Genomic DNA, 16216 nt, shown 5'->3' with positions numbered 1-16216 from the left:
AGAAATACCTGACATTGTTGCCATGAATATCTACTATCTATATGTTCTTAGTCTGCAAATCAATTGGATTTCCAGATCTCTATGTTGACTCATACCAGGCCCTACCACTTGTTTCCTTTTGTCCTTTTCAGATATGCCTTCATTAGATTACATATTTACATTAGATTGTTTCTTGTTGCTGTTAGCGTGTGTTGAACAGGTGATACATGTAGGATATTGTTAGCTCTGTTCCACGCAGCCCAGTAGAGCCGACAGCTTCCACATCATTCTCCCTGCATTCCAACTTTGAAGCAATTGTGATACCACTACTGTTGGTAGGAATTTGCTTTATTTAGTTCTCAAGCCTCACCTGGAAGGTGGGCATTTTTCATAATCTAAGTTTTTGTAAGCTCTTTCTTTTTCCCCCTTGGTTTTAACTGCTTGAGAAATTGGGAGTCAAGTGGGGATAATCTGTTGTTGAATAGGACTTCAAGCTAGATAAAAAGCTTGGAAGGAAATAAATCTGGACACTGAATTTTCATTCCTGGATAGTTTGAATTTGATAGGAAGCACTAGGTATATATTCTTAAAAGGTATGTTTTTCTACTCCCCTTCCTGCATACATTCAATTATCTGAAACATTATGGGGAGTTACAATCTCAGATGTATTTAGGGCTCACCTGGGTAGCTACTTAAGCATTTGAAATGACTGTAATGTGAAACAATAAGGAGTAATAAGATCAATGGCAAAATAGAAACTGTCTTAGAGACATTCATACTCAGTTTTTTAAAAAAGCAGTGTACTGGCCAAAGTAAATGACAGAACTATCTGCAGGCTAGTTTCTAAGAGTTATCAAATTTAATAGCATTACCATTGGCTTATAATTGGTATGCCCAACAAATTTGTATCCCTTCAAAGTACCTGCAGATCAAAAGCAGCCAACCTCTTTTTTTTTTTTTTTTTTTAATTTGTGTGTGTGAGAGAGCGAGAGAGAGAATATCTTAAGCAGGCTCTGCCCCATGCTTAGTGCAGAGTGTGATGTGGGGCTCAATCCCATGACCTGGGATTCACGACCTGGGCCAAAATCAAGTCTGATGCTCAACCAACTGAGCCACTCTGGTGCCCCAAAAGCAGCCAACCTCTTATATGAAAACAGAATATAACAAAACAGGATGTTAAATAATGGCTGACTATGTGTTGGGTGGATAAGTGATTTTTTTTATGCTTTTATGTACTTTATTTTTTATCATCACGTGTAAAGCTCCTCTGTACCGCATCTTCTCTAATGGCACAGAGGAAGGAAGTCCTATGAGCGAAACTAAGTTCCGAAGAAAATCCTCAAGTTAAAAAGGCTTCCTAACCTTTTCCTGCTTCCCGTTTCACTTTCTCTGAGGCTGCAAAAAAGGAACAGTAGAGCAGGAACTCAGACTTCATTTTGAAGATTAAGCCACTCACGGGTGGAGAAGATGTGTTGAAGAGAAACTAGTCTTCTGACTGAAAATTTTATTTTAGGACTGGCAAGCAAACCTTATTGATCTCTAATTGTGTTTTTGTTTGCAACCCACTAGTCTTGGTAGAACTTGAAGCTAAAAAAGACTTCCATGGTTCTTTCTTTCTTTCTTTCTTCTTTTTTTTTTTTTTTTAAGTTTATTTATTTATTTTGAGAGACCACTGGGGAGGGGCAGAGAGAGAGAGAGAGAGAGAGAGAGAGAGAAAAAGAAAGAGAAGGAAAGAAAGAAACAAAGAAACAAAGAAACAAAGAAGGAAAGAAAGAAAGAATGAATCTCAAGCAGGCTCTGCACTCTCCGCATAGGGCTTGATGTGAAGCTCAAACTCACAGAACTGAGATCATGACCTGAGCCAAAACCAAGAGTCAGATGCTTAACCGACTAAGCCACCCAAGCACCCCTTCCATGGGTATTTCTATATCAGGTTGGCTCTTGAAACAAGAGTGGTACGTTGGGAAATCCATACCAGGGAATTTATTTGCACATTTTGTGTGCTAGTGACTTGTAAATTTCAAGCTTGTCACGTCAGCCAGAAATGTCAATCATGTTTCCACAGTTAAGAATTTGGGAATCTTGTAATTTTTTTTTTTGTTTTTTTTTTGTTTGTTTGTTTTTACTGTGCTTTCTGGGTTCATTTTTAAGATCTAACAGTTTAGCTTTTAGAATACTTGTTTTTAGCCTAATTTACTTGTTTTAGTATAGATTTAGCATACTGAGATCCAGATGTTGTCTTTTTTTTTAATTTTAACAACTTGAGATTTACTCTTGAGTATTTCATTTTATGGAAAGAATCAGAACTTTAACAATCCAAACCTAGTTTTGTTTTTTTTTTCATGGTGATGCTTAATTGTAACATAATGACTTAGTTTACCATTGTGAACTCTTCATAGGATGTCACTGATTTTATCAGTCAGTTGTTCATGCAGCTGGGAACTGTGAGGGTACATGATTTGAGACATCTGAGGAACAAACTGGGTGAGCTCCACTGAAATTTTTAACTTATTAAAGAGCCAGCTTCCCTCCTCCCTGGTGGCTTATGCAAATTACTATTTGTTTATTCATCTGGGAAAGGGAGATGAAGACTGGAGAGATTAGGGTTTTCTTATACATTTCTTGCTTGAGCCTGCTTCTTGCTTTGCTACTTCTTACCTGCCTGCACTATTTTATGTGAGTGATCTTGCACTTTAGTTTATTCTGTTTGCAACACATCGAATTGGTTGTCACAAGTATGATGCTCATAACATAAGCAGACATGAACCCAAAAAGGTAGAGACCCAGTTAAGAAAAAGTTAGCTCACAGTCACTTCACTTATTTGAAGTAGTTACACTGCCTCAGGTTGCTCATTTTTTTCCTAAAAAGACTCCAGAGGGAACCATGTGAAGCTATGGCATATTAGGTCTGTTTTCTAGTAGAGAGGGTGGCTCTTCCAGAGAAATTCATCTGCCTGGCACTCGTCACTGTGAGACATCACCCATCTTTTGAAACTGACTCCTTCTCAGAACAGAGACTACTGACTAGAAATAAGAGGGTCTTTTGCACTTTTGACATTCTTCTCACACTTAGAAAAGGTGTTTTTTAAAATTTTAATCTTATTTTACAGTGCACGTGTGTGCGGTGTGAGCACAAGCAGGGGAGGGGCAAAGGGAAAGTGAGAGAATCTCAAACAGGTTCCTTGCTCATCACAGAGCCTGACATGGAGCTCAATTCTACAACCCTGGGATCATGACCTGAGCCAAACTCAAAAGTTGGATGCTCAAGAGACTGAATCACCCAGGCTCCCCAAAAAGATGTTTAAATCATTACTCTCACTGGGTCCATAAATTTAGAGGTCTTAAAACTTTTTATGCAAAGGGTGCCTGGGTGGCTCAGTTGGTTGAGCATCCAACTTCTGCTCAGGTCATTATCTCATGGCTTGTGAGTTCAAACCCCAAATCGGGCTCTGTGCTGATGGCTGAGAGCCTGGAGCCTCTTCAGATTCTGTGTCTTTCTCTCCCTCTCTCTCTCTCTCTCTCTCTCTCTCTCTGCCCCTCCCCCACTCACACTCTGTCTCTCAAAAATAAATAAACATTAAAAAAATTAAAAAACTTTTTATGGAAAAAGGGTGGTTAGAGAGTAACGTTGATAGGGACTTAACTGTTCCTTGCATTTTTTTTTTAAATTTTATTTTTAACTAATCTCTACACCCAAAATGGGGCTCGAACCTTCAACCCTGAGATCAAGAGTCACACGCTGTACTGACTGAGCCAGCCAGATGCCCTACCATTCCTTGCATTTTAACACAATATTATTTACCCCTTCCTCTTTCCCTACTTCCTTTACTTAGCTCCTAAGTAAAAAAGAGCTATGAAAAAGGGAACTGGGATAAGTGTTGAAATTTCCATAGCTTTATCCTGTATCAGCGTTTTCCAAACTGTTAACAGACCCCTAGTGCCCCACACATGTGCTGGGTAGGCTTACTCATCACTTGTCACTGTATCTTGTTAAACTTCAGAGGTTGTTCTAGGCAGCCACTATTAACAGATCAAAGTGAAAATTAGAGCTGAAATTAATAAGCTCTTTTTTCCCTGAATTCCTGGTAGTTGAATAAGTATACATTGTGTAGTTTCCCTTTCAGAATCTCAGGATCTTTTATAGAGTGGATGGTGGTAGCTTTGGAGGAAGACAAAATAGGAAACTTGCCCAAAATAAGCTACCCGTTTTTTTCCTCACAAAAAATAAGGTATCTTCAGAATGCAGTTGACAAAATTCTGTCTTAAAACTCTCACTCTTCCCAATAATTAAGGAATGCCTCTATTAAAAGATAAACCCCCTTAGTGTTTGCTCTTAGTAAGTGGGATAAATAGAGGGATAAATACCTGGAAATACAGATCAAAGCAGCATTAAGCCTGCATTTAGGTTTCGTAAGGAATGCATGGTAACCTATCTATCTAGGTTGCTGGATTGGCCTGTTTCTTTTAAGTATATTTCAAAATTATATTAGATTCATACAGTGGTAGTTGATTTCAAATGCCTTTGCATGTGCTTCTTGAGCATGTTGGCTGCATGCATGATACATGTTGCTTAAGCTTTCAGCTTTGGAGAATGGCAGCTTTTGTGAATGTCTTAAATAGCATTAAGATTTACCAGCATTTCAAATACTAGCACTGTTTTTTTTTTTTGTTTTTTTTTTGGGGGGGGTTTTCTTTTTTTTTTCTGAAAAGAAATTAATATGATTAAACATTCTTAAGAGACCATCTGATTCTGGTTGGCTTGTAACTCTAGTTTTTATTGTCTTTTAGTTATTAAATAGAGCATCTGTTGAGGGGCTCTTTTAAAACAACAACCAAAAAGCAGACTTTGGGGCTAAGAGGCAGAGCAGCATGCAGCCGTGGACCTTCTTACCTCTAACAGCTAGCCGAGGCCTCTAGCAACTACATTCCCCTTCTGGAGTCTTTCTGTGCATGTAAAATGCTGAGGAGTCCTGGTGACCTACCTCCAAGGCAGCTGCCCTGCTGAACCATTTCCCTGGAAAGCAGCAACCGCCATTTTGAAATGTGAACAACCAGACTACACAGGAAAAAGAAAGACATCTGGAAGTCTTAGGTGGCTTCACCATTCAACCTTTGAATGAAAGGAACTATATGAAACTCGAGTTTTTCCCTTTTGAATATTCTTCTATTGAAATGATTTTTCCAAACTCATTAGGATTTGAATTTTGTGTTGTATTTTGTTCATAGTGCAAATTTTATTCCCAGTTAAATTATCTTCTTGTGTGCCTTTCTTTCTTTAATTATCTTGATGAACCACAGGACCCACTGTAAGGAGAAATTAATGCTTCAGGATATCTTGAGATGCACAGATGTAAAGGGTAGAAAGATCATTCTACAGAAGACATGTTTGGGGGACAGGTTTCTGAGATAAGTCAAACCACTGAAGGGTATCCTTGTAGATCATAGGCCTGTATACCCTAGCCAGAAAGATGGGGTGATTAATACATTTTTTTGTCTGTTTTTTTGATTAGGTCCCAGTTTTGTACTAAGAACTTGACATATATTGCCTTACAAGATGTTATGAAGTAGATATTACTAGCTTCATTTTACAGATAGGGAAAATTAGTCTCTTACTGTGCATCCAATTGTAAAATGACAAGGGCTAGCCTTTTAAGCCTAAGGACCTCCCTGGGGCTAAAGGATAAAAGAAATAATGGTACTTAAGTGACAGACATTTCAGTGGATTTTTTTTCTGGAGACTCCCAATTCATAAGCATCATGAATGTTTAATGGGATGAGATACGCATTGCATTGGCTTCTTTTGAAATGGTTTACAGCTTATGTTTCCTTACCAAATTAGGCTATTCTCTTTCTTTCCTAAACCAGGGTCCTTTCATTCAAGATGAAAACTTACCTTCTCTCCTTTTGTGTTCTTAGAAAGGAAGGTTCTGAAAAACATCACATTAAGTAACATTGCCTAGTTGACTTCTCTTAATTACACTGTTGTTCTTATTGATTGCTATCTTTTAGCTCTTTCCTGCTAAACAGTGGACTAGTTTCCTGCTCAGTTCAGAATTGATGAATATCAGCCTCAGTAAGTTGAAAATTTGGAACCATACCTAGTCCCTATTTTCTGGAGGGCTTTTCTCTTGTATCTGTGCTTGAATGGAAGAATCTCTAGATACCAGATTTTTATCATTTTATTGGTTCAGAGAACTTTTTATGACCTCTGAGTGGCCACTGGTCTGCTATTCTGGAAAGGTTATGTCTTAGAAAGGTGAAGTAACTGTATACCCGACTACTTCTACCTGGATACTTTTTTCCATCCTACCTCTGGACCTGATAATTCATTACCCGGGGCCTTGATGCCACCTCTGTGAGACCTTCCCTAGCTCTCTCCATTGGTGGGAGAACTGCCATTGTTTTGGTTCACATCGTGCTTGCAGTTACCTCTGCTCAGGTAATTCTGCATTAACTGCTGTAATGGAGTGATTTGATAGTGTGTCTTCTTCCAGACTGAAAAGCTGTATGTCAACCTGTGTATCTTCAGAACCTGATTACATAGAACTTTATAAGTGTTTGGAAAACTGACCACACTTCTCTTGTCTTTTCAAAGACTTTTCACAAGTAATATTAGCTTACATAGATGTAATTCTTTTGTATTCTAGGAGCACAATCAGAAATGATGCTATGTTTATATTTCTGGTTCTGTGCCCTAAAAATACATATCAGGTTACCTGTCTCCAGGGTTCTAAAAGAGTTGCATTTTTCAAACTAATTTTCAGGATGTAAAGTGACAAAGCAGCTAATGTGTATAAGAATGTATTTAATATGGAATTTAAAACCACCTCTACGAAAGTTGTTTTTTATTGTTTTTTTTTTCCTATTTCTCTGAGAAACTTTGCATCTAAATGTTTTGCTAATGGAAAAGAAGACTTGGTAGGTACAAAATTACAGATACTTGTGTTAGCAGGTGTCCTAAAATAATACCGCTTTGCATTTTCTGTCACAATTGTCTTCTCTGATCTTTAAACTCTGAGGGCAGGGATTAACTCTGTACTACTAAGCATTTTATTCCCTTTGTATAATGTGATGCATGATAAATAATAGGCCTTCAATAAATGTAGAAGAAAGAAAATTGAATAATATATCATTGTATTGTCTTGTTTTATTGACATGTTTCTGGGTATATTGTTACCTTTATGTACTTAAGAATCTGTAGTGGACCCTCAGGCCATATTTGTTGAATTGGCGTGGTAGAAAACAGTGGAGGATTTTAGATTTTATTCTGTTCATTTATTTACGTTTTAATTTTTGTATGAGACTAGAAAAACCGAGATAGGGCTCAAAGTTAAAAACAGTAAAGTTGTAACTTTGAGAATTACTAAAAACTAAGTTAGCTGTCAGGGTAGATAGCTTTATGATGGCAGATTCCGCACAGCCTGGAGTGCTGTGTGCTGTCCTGTTCCTTCCCCCATTTCGGTACATGGAGAGACACCAGCCAAAGGTTAGATTAGGTGAACTCTCAGATTTGTTCAAATCTCCCAGTTTAAAAATTTATGAGTGAGGAAGTGAGGAATGAGCCAAGAGATTTTGACAACTGTATTGAATGATAAATTGCTATTTTAACTAATTCTAGAACCTATATTTTGGTTTAACCTGAATGTGTTTTAAGCACTGGAAATAAATGAACTCACTTCCACATGCAAATCTGTCTTTACCTCAGTAAAATCCTGGAAGGTATTTGGTTACAACCACTAATGATTTCTTGGCAGTTTCAAAATTCATTGAAATTCAACTTTTTAAACAAATGGTTAAATCTTAGGTAGAAAGCTAGAGCTAATCCTTGAAGCCGGCAGAGGGGAGTTTGTTTTTTTTTCTGAGGAAATATGTGGTACTCTTGGGTAGGTCTGGGAAAATAACAACTTAGTATAAATGTGCCTTGTTCTCTTTTGTTGATGCTTTTTACACTCCAGACCTGACAGCAAATGAAAGCAGTTAATCTATATACAGGAAACAGGGCAGAACTCAAGTAAACATGTTTTGTTATTTAGTATTGCTGGAAATGTACTATCTCTGCATATATGCTTTACCATTAAGTCATTGAGCTTCATGCCAGGTGTCTTTTCCTGAAATGTTGAATGATCTTGATGGATAAGACCTGGTTCTCCAAATTTTTTGTCATGTATTCCACAGTGTGTAAAGGTACATTTAAAACATTATATCCGTGTACTGCCGTACTGATGTTTGCTATCAAACACATGAGGTAATATTAAATGATTAAATATTTGTCACAAAAATGGGTTTTGCCAAAATATATTCCATGATGATATTCTTTGAAAATAATACAAAAAGCATGCTTCATTATCATAAGAATCTGTTACCTATAATTTTCACTACTGAAAGTTTTCCACATTTGGAAGCACAATTTTCTAATTAAAATCTTTAAAAGATGTTAGTAGTTTTGATCCATTTTATTAAAAGTATGAAAGTATCACAGGTTTAGTAAAGTCTGGAAGTGCTGTTGGGTATTAGGGGTGGTGACAGTTTAATGGACTGTTTTTTTTAAATTGGGGTAGAGCTAACACAGTGTTCTGATAGTGTCCGATTCGACAGCTCTCTGTTACGCCATGCTCACCACAAGTGTAGCTAGACAGATTTTAAGTGAGACGTGTTTTATTGGTAACTAAGATTAAAAACTGAACACTGCTGTGATGGAACCATTGGAAAACATCTGATTTCAGAAACTTGTATTTGCCCGACAACTTCTACCAGGAACAGGGCAAAGGTAAGCTTTGTCAGTTTTCTTATGTCTGCTTATATTAGTATTTGCAAATTCGGGTTTCTCTGCAAGTATTTTAAGCCACTTTGTTTGTGAAAATTAGCTTCATTAAATCAGCTAGGTACAGAAATCAGTGTAAGCAGGCCCATGTAAAAAGGACATCCTGTGTCTTAGCCATCACATGTGTAGCACACTGTGCCTGGCAGGTGAACTTCTGACCTTGACACTGAGCGGTGGCATCGGTTGCTTTGTAAATTAAAGAACAGTGGAAGTTGTTTCTCAATTTTATTTGTATATAATTACAAATGTAAAAAAAAATGTTTTTCCCAATATTCTAGTGGATCATCTTTCATCTCATTTTGGAAACCACTGGTTGACAACCAGTATCAACTGTTCAGCTGACAGATTGGGTTTAGTGTTTTAAGTTCTTTGATGGCATAGTTACAGTCTTAAAACAACTTCTGTATCCCCCGCGGTAACAGATAATCATACTTCTACTGTTTCTTGTTTCATGTTCCTAACTTTTTAAACTCATCAAAGTTACAATGTCATCTTTATCCTTCAAAGGTGTCCAGTGTTGTAGGTATCATTCCCACTATCAGGTGAAGAAATTGGGGCTCCTTAGTTGTGGTTTGCTGAAGGTTACATAAATTATAAGTGGCAGAACAGGATTTAAAGGGCAAAGCCCTTTTACAAGACTGCCTATTTCTGATAGCCAGTGCATTACATAAAAGTTAAGTATTCAAATATTTGCCAAGTATATTAATCAGGGAAACCATGGAACAAAGTGATTTTAAACTTAAGTTCTAAAATATCCCAACCTGTTCTTTTTCAATTGGTTAAATAGGTAACAGTAATGATAGTTGATGAAATGAGTGGGAACTTGAAGAGGGGTTTGAGAATGTTTGGCGACCCTGGGTAATTTTGAAGAAGCAAATGGATAGCTAGTAAATCCTAGTAGTTTTCTAAACCTAAATGCTAGTGTGTGGAATTTACATTTTATGAAATTATCTGTTGAAATTGGCAAGAATGAATGGAAACTTAAGTTACACCATCTGTGCAAGACGGTATTCAGACACTGATGTTTATATAAATGAAATAAATGAAAACCCTTAAAAATACTTTGGCTATATTTCAAGCTGGATAGTGTGGCCAAAACTTCAGCTTCTTAATTGGTAATAATGTCAGAATCACATAAGAACTATTTCACAATAGCAAAAATGACCGATACCGTGAGAACGTTCAAATCAAGAAAATAACATGAACAGCATGTGGTCCTTTCAAGGTGTAAGGTACTGACTAGTCGGCTTCTAGAGTGCTCAATGCTTCTTCTACTGAATCCTGCACAGATTACAGGGTATTACAACCCTGTCCTACCTTTTATAAGGTAATTTCAGGGTCTCTGTGATATCTTAGAAGCACTGCACTTCGATTAATTACAAACTTCGTATCTTTTCTGAGTTTCTTGTGTTATTGCTAAAGAGGACTTGACATTTGTTGTTCTTTCTCTTATTCATTTATTCACTCATTCCATAACTAATTGCTTCCTAATGCCAGTTTCCTACTTCCTGAATAAACAATCCTATTCTCACAGTGCCTTTTTTTTTTTTTTTTTTTTTGAGGCGAGAACAACCTCATAAGCTGCTGTGAAAGTGAAATGAGTCAATATATGTAAAACAGAGTATATGAGGTGGAGTCTACTATCATCCTGATCTTATAGATGAGGGTGCAGAAAAGATAAGTAATCTGCTTAGGATCACACAGACAGTTAATGTCAGAGCTGGATATAGTCTAGGAAGTCCAGCCTGAAGAGCATGTCTTTGACCTTTGCTCCCCATCAAAAAACCTTGGCAAAAAAAAGGTAAAAAGATTGAATTAGAAAATGACCATTAGAGTTGCTAGAGAATGTAAGTGGCCCTTACAGGGCTGTGGACAGCAATTTGGATTTTACTCCTGAGAGTCTGTTAATCTTCTCCAACTTTTTTTTTTTTTTTTTTTAAAGGAAACAGTGAATAAAGTAATGATCCTATAACTTGTGAACCCATGTTTGAATTCTCTTTTCTCCATTTACTTTGCAAAGCATGTAATTTTTTTTTCTTTATGAAAAGAGTGATACTTATTATCCCAAGGAATCATTGTGAGGCTCGAATGATACAGATGGAAACTCCTTGCTGCATGGTTTCTCGGTATCTCCTCTCTGTTTTTGGAGTTGGCTAGTATGTTTACTTCTCTAGCTCTTTGTGAAAAGACAGAGTATATGAAGTGGTGTGTGGTATTGGGAAGAGCCCTTGGTTTTATAAATTCTAGTTTGACTACTTTTCTTATTTTGTCCCCTGAGACTATATTATCTCGGTTTCCTTGAACTTAGAAGATTTATGAGTGATGGGTAAGATATTTATCGAAATGTGAACTGATAAGGTGCTATAGTTCCATAATGTTGATAAAAAATACAGAGTCCTTAAACAAATGTGGTAAGAAACTTCAGCAAAATCAGTCATGCTTTGGTGAATTTTTTCCCCCTCTATCAAAATAACAAGTCAGCCTTCCCATCACAGGGAAAGTGGAAAGTTCATTTGGTGGTAGACATGATGCTTGTAACTATGACTCATTTGTGCCAACCAGGTGAGCAAAACCACACTGAAAAACATGGGGCCCAGTTCTTCTCACTTGAATGCCCCTAACTCTTTTGGTATTAGGGGAAAGTTATTTCATCTGTGATCTAAATTCTGCCTAGATGGGGAAGTTTCTCGGGCTTCTCCAGCATGGTTAGCTTCTTGAACCACATGATGTTGTAATGAATTATTTGTTTCTTTCATTGAATTGTGAACCTCTTAAGGGCTAGGGCCACATCAATACATTTATGTGTGTGTGCCTAGTACCTTGCACTGATGCCTGAGAAATAGGTGGCCAATAAATATTTGATAAATAAATGAAAGACCTTAGCAAAATACACAGTAAGTTCTATAAATAATTTTTTTCAAGTGTAATAGTAATTCCAAAACAGATGAGTGTTAACAGCCTCTAACAACACCTTGACCATCTCTCCTAGGCGTCCTCTTCCAGGACTTTGTAGGCTATGAGTTTCATTCTTAGGAAATTTTTTAATTTATTTTTTTTAATGTTGATTCATTTTCGAGAAAGATGGCACATGCGTGTGCACAAGTGGGATAGGGGCAGAGAGAGAGGGGGATGATCTGAAATAGGCTCTGTGCTGACAGCAGACAGCTCCCTGTGGGGCTCAAACTCACCATGAGATCATGACCTGAGCCAAACTTGGACACTTAGCTGATGGAGCCATCCAGGCACCCCAAGAATATTTTTTAAAGTGAATAATTGTATATAGCAGTCCTCATTTTATAAACAAGGAGATTCTACCCAGAGACTGATTTTGCCTTTTATTTCCATTTTTGAAACTTCTTTGCATTTGTATTCAACTTAGGTACTATCTTGTAATTTTTTTTCTTAACATAGGTTTTCTACAGAGGTCGATAAACTCTTATAAGGTCAGGTAGTAAACATTTCTGGCTTTGTGGGCCTTAGGTATTCTAAGGTGGCTACTCAGTTCTGCTGCTGTAGTATGGAGGCAGCCGTAGACCATATGTGCACAAGTGGTCCTGGCCGTGTTCAATAAAAGTACATTCATAGAAACAGGCAGCCGTCTGTCCTATAGAACTCACATTTATCATTTAAAATGCTGTATAATACTCCTTTATTTTTATACATGAACATTTAGGACACAGTTCTTGGTTTTAACTTTTCTGTTGCAATGAGTGTCTTCCTACGTGTAGTATTTTTTTTTCATTTATGTGTATCTGACATATTTTGTAAGGTACATTTCAAGAACTCTTTAAAGTCTTGTCAGACTGCTTTCTGAAATGGCAGAGGTGGGGGAGCCTTGGCTTAACCCCACCTGGCCTATCTGACCACCACACTGCAGAGAATGGAACACGATCAAGAGCCTATGCCAAAGAGACACTGAAAAGAATGCTAAGGGGTTTAGATTCCATCAAATGAGGTACCAATATTAGTGTGTTTTTGATCTATAAAAATAGTAGTTGCATGTAGTTTTGATTTTAATAAATATAAATTTTACTGATCTTTTTACACAACACACCCTCTAATGTTGCAGCTTGGTCATATTCTATGGCCTTTGTTTCAGTGTTTCTCATCCTGAGTTGGGGCTTTAGCAGGGACATGAGCAGGAAGCTGAATTCACACAGGTGAAGACATGCTTAGCCAGCTGTGGATAGACAGGTTTCACAATATCATGAACCACCAATACGGATGCAGAGTATAAATCTATGTGAGTAGTCCATACTCACTTATCCTGTGTTGTATAGCTTAGTGGGTGGTGAATCCCAAGGTTCAAATCTAGTTTTTTGGATTCTAAGGCCAAGCATTTTTAACTCCATTCGTAAATATGATTTGAATTCAGAGAGAGTCTGATGCAAAGGTAATTCTACCTTTAGGTATAGTTTAGCGCATGCATTCCTCTAAATGCAGGGGTTGCAAACCTTGGGCCTGGTCTTGTAAATAAAGTTCTACTGGCACACAGTCTACTTCATTCATTTCTTTGTTTCCTATACAACTTTTATATTGTGGTGGCAGAGTTGAGTGGTTTTGACAGAGGCCTTATAGTTAGCAAGCCTTCAAATGTTATTTCTCTGGCTTTAGAAAAGAAGTTTGCCAACCCCTGCACACAGGTAAAGTGATACCTGTTATGTTAGGAGTTCGCAAACTATAGCCTGTGAGTCAAAAATAACCTACTATGTACTTTTCGAAAGAAAAGTATTGCAATTCAGCTGACAGCTGGCAATTTGTTTATGTGTCATCTGACTGCTTCTGTACTTTTGTTCCAGTAAGTCAGTGCCTGAAATTGTGCCCAAGACCCTCCTCATTGAAATTTAGCATGAATTTTCCCTTTCTTCCTCCCACATTCTGGGCTTTCCTTCTCCATGAGGAGATGTTATAACATGAGGGTTTGTAAGCTCAGGAACCTATGTATTTGAGTTCAAATCCTAGATCTATCACATTATAGGTGTTCAGTATTAACATTGGAATAGGACAAGGGGCCATATTAATGAAATATAATGGAGAGAATATTAATAATCAGGTTACTTTTCTCCCCCGTAATCAGATTATCCTAATAAATTGTGAGGTTGACAGGAAAAAGGATTTTGTTTAGTTCTATGGAAATTTTTCATCCTTTATTTTTGTAGTTTGCTGGAGTACATCTTCTTTGAGTAGAAAAGTATAGTCTGACAGATTGAACAGAAATTTATTTCTGCTGTGTAACTGCTCTGTTATTTTAGGAGCTACGTACCCTCTCTCAGCCGAGCCTCCACTTACTTGCTGGTAAAATGGGCTTATTGAAGGCTCTTTCCCCATTGGCTTAGCGAGGACTACATGAGGAAACTATTGTAAAATGCCTGCCATGGGGCAGATGCTCTAAAAATGTTAGGTTTTTTCCCCCTGATATTCATTCCCAGAAATGTTTTGTTATGCAAATTTTGTTTTTGGCAGTCAGTTCCTGCAATCATAGAAAAGTTTATTTCTCCTCCTTTTGTAGAGTAATTCTCAGAATGTAACCTCTCAGGGTGAATTTTTTCTTTTGGTTGGCAGAGGCTGGTTCCCAAGATGAAAGGACTGTGAATGGGAGCCAGGAAAAGGGACCTGACAGATGAGCACAGATCCATTGGCTTGACGTTTCCTTCCCTTACTTGGTTGCAGTATGAAGAAGAGTGCGGCAAGGTAACCAGTTACTGCCAGGAGACCATGCCTGGATGGGTGCACGATGTGCTGGGCCGGAACTGGGCTTGCTTCACGGGAACCAAGGTGGGAAGTACCTCTGAGAATGTGAATGTGAACACAGCACACCTTGAGAGTCTCCCGGAAAAGTGAGTTGTTACAAGGGAAAAATACATTTAGTTTTATAGTATGTAGAAGGATGCGTCTATGTTAATTCTTGGAAAACATTATTTTGATGATACACAATTTATTTAACATAGAAACATAGGCCATATTATATAAAACCTAACTGGAAAAACATGTTGAGTAATGGAACGGAGAGAAGAAAATATTTTTTCCAAGAGTAATGGACCACTGATGGCTTTCAAGAAAATTTATATGAAGGACCATCGAATTGCAGTGCCAAAGAAAGAAAAGAGCGGTTTATCATTGCCATGTGATTGCTTAACACTTGTACATGCCAATGTTTATGTTGCAACAAGTCATAGGTGATACTAATTGAACATAACTTTTAAACAAGGGCAGTGAGTAACTGAACTGACAGTTCTTAGTAGTGATGTAGCAGTGTATTAGTTTGCTGGGGCTGCCGAAACCAAGTGTCACAGACTGAGTGGCTTAAGCAACAAAAATTTCTTTTCTCACAGTTCTGGAGGCCAGTAGTCCAAGATCCACCATGTCAGCCGGCTTGGTTTCTTGTGAAGCCTGTGTCCCTGGCTTGCACACAGCCACCTTCTCACTGTGTCCTTACATGTCACCCCTCAGTTTGTTTCCTAATCTCTTTTTTTCCTGAGTACACCAGTCATATTGGGTTTGGGACCACTGATAGGACCTCATGTTTCTGTAATTTCCCTGTTAAAGGTCCTGTCTCCAAATCACTTTCCGAGGAAGTTTAGTCTTGAACCTATGAATTTTGGGAAGACACAATTCAACTTACAATACGCAGTTAAAGTTTTTGTTAAGCAAGGTCCAGGTTAAGTAACTGTGAACCACACAAATGAGAGATTTCAGACTTTAGTTATTTGGAAGGAAAAGATAAAGGGGTATTATTGGTAGCAGCCTTTTCTGTTTTATTTAGTTGTGAAATCCACTAAAAGTACCCATGAATAAATTTTCCCAGGCCAGGCCACATGGGCAGTGAGTGATCCTACAGTAGAGAAGTTGGGGATGTGGTTCTGAGGTAGAGACAATGGGGACAGGAGTTTAAAGAGGACAAGTTGCACTTGTCTGGGAAAGTACTCATAAAGATCTAGACTAATGCATCCTCTCCATTTTGAATTTAGCTTTTAAATTACTTTGCTTGACTTGATCCTTGAGCAACACTTTTCTTATTAAACTGTTCACTTTTCACTCTCCCACTTGGGATGTGCTGTGTACTAATGTGCTCTTTTTGGTATTTTAAACATTGTCCCACTTAATGAAGAAGCTACTCACTGGCATGCTCAGAACCTATTCCGCTTCACCTGTAAAGGCATTTGGGACTATGCTTTAAGGTCTTCTGCTTAAGACCTTAAGGTCTTCTGCGCTATGCTTAAAGAGATCTTTAAGGTCTCTTTCAGCTCTTAATGATCTGTTATCCCATAGTAAACTACATTATTTTTAATTTCCTTGGATCTTAAACACTGAAAATAATAGTGTTTAAGACCTACCTTGTCATTAGTATAGTGCACATGTCCCCCTGTCTGATGTGTTGCTAGGATAAAGCAAGAAAAGCAGGACTAACTTACTGCT

At 37.7% G+C, this 16216-nt stretch overlaps 1 protein-coding gene across 2 annotated transcripts in view; it reads left to right on the top strand.

The window, feature by feature from the left end:
• CTSC (cathepsin C) overlaps positions 1-16216 on the top strand; it is a 37537-nt gene that overhangs the window by 5925 nt on the left and 15396 nt on the right. Inside the window, exons 3-4 of one of the 2 annotated variants that reach the window (XM_019450046.2) lie at positions 2379-2463; positions 4768-7106. In XM_019450046.2, coding sequence (XP_019305591.1) covers positions 2379-2463; positions 4768-4778 — 96 coding nt within the window. In that variant the 3' untranslated portion in view covers positions 4779-7106. Of the gene's footprint in view, positions 1-2378; positions 2464-4767; positions 7107-14470; positions 14638-16216 lie in introns of those variants that run through there. The other variant, XM_019450045.2, reaches the window with a different exon arrangement.

Source organism: Panthera pardus, unplaced genomic scaffold (genome assembly GCF_024362965.1).
Source record: "Panthera pardus isolate Hobbes unplaced genomic scaffold, ASM2436296v1 HiC_scaffold_12, whole genome shotgun sequence".
Taxonomy (NCBI): domain Eukaryota; kingdom Metazoa; phylum Chordata; class Mammalia; order Carnivora; family Felidae; genus Panthera; species Panthera pardus.
The sequence above is the reverse complement of the archived record's forward strand: the minus strand, read 5'-3'. Positions and strand labels throughout refer to the sequence as shown.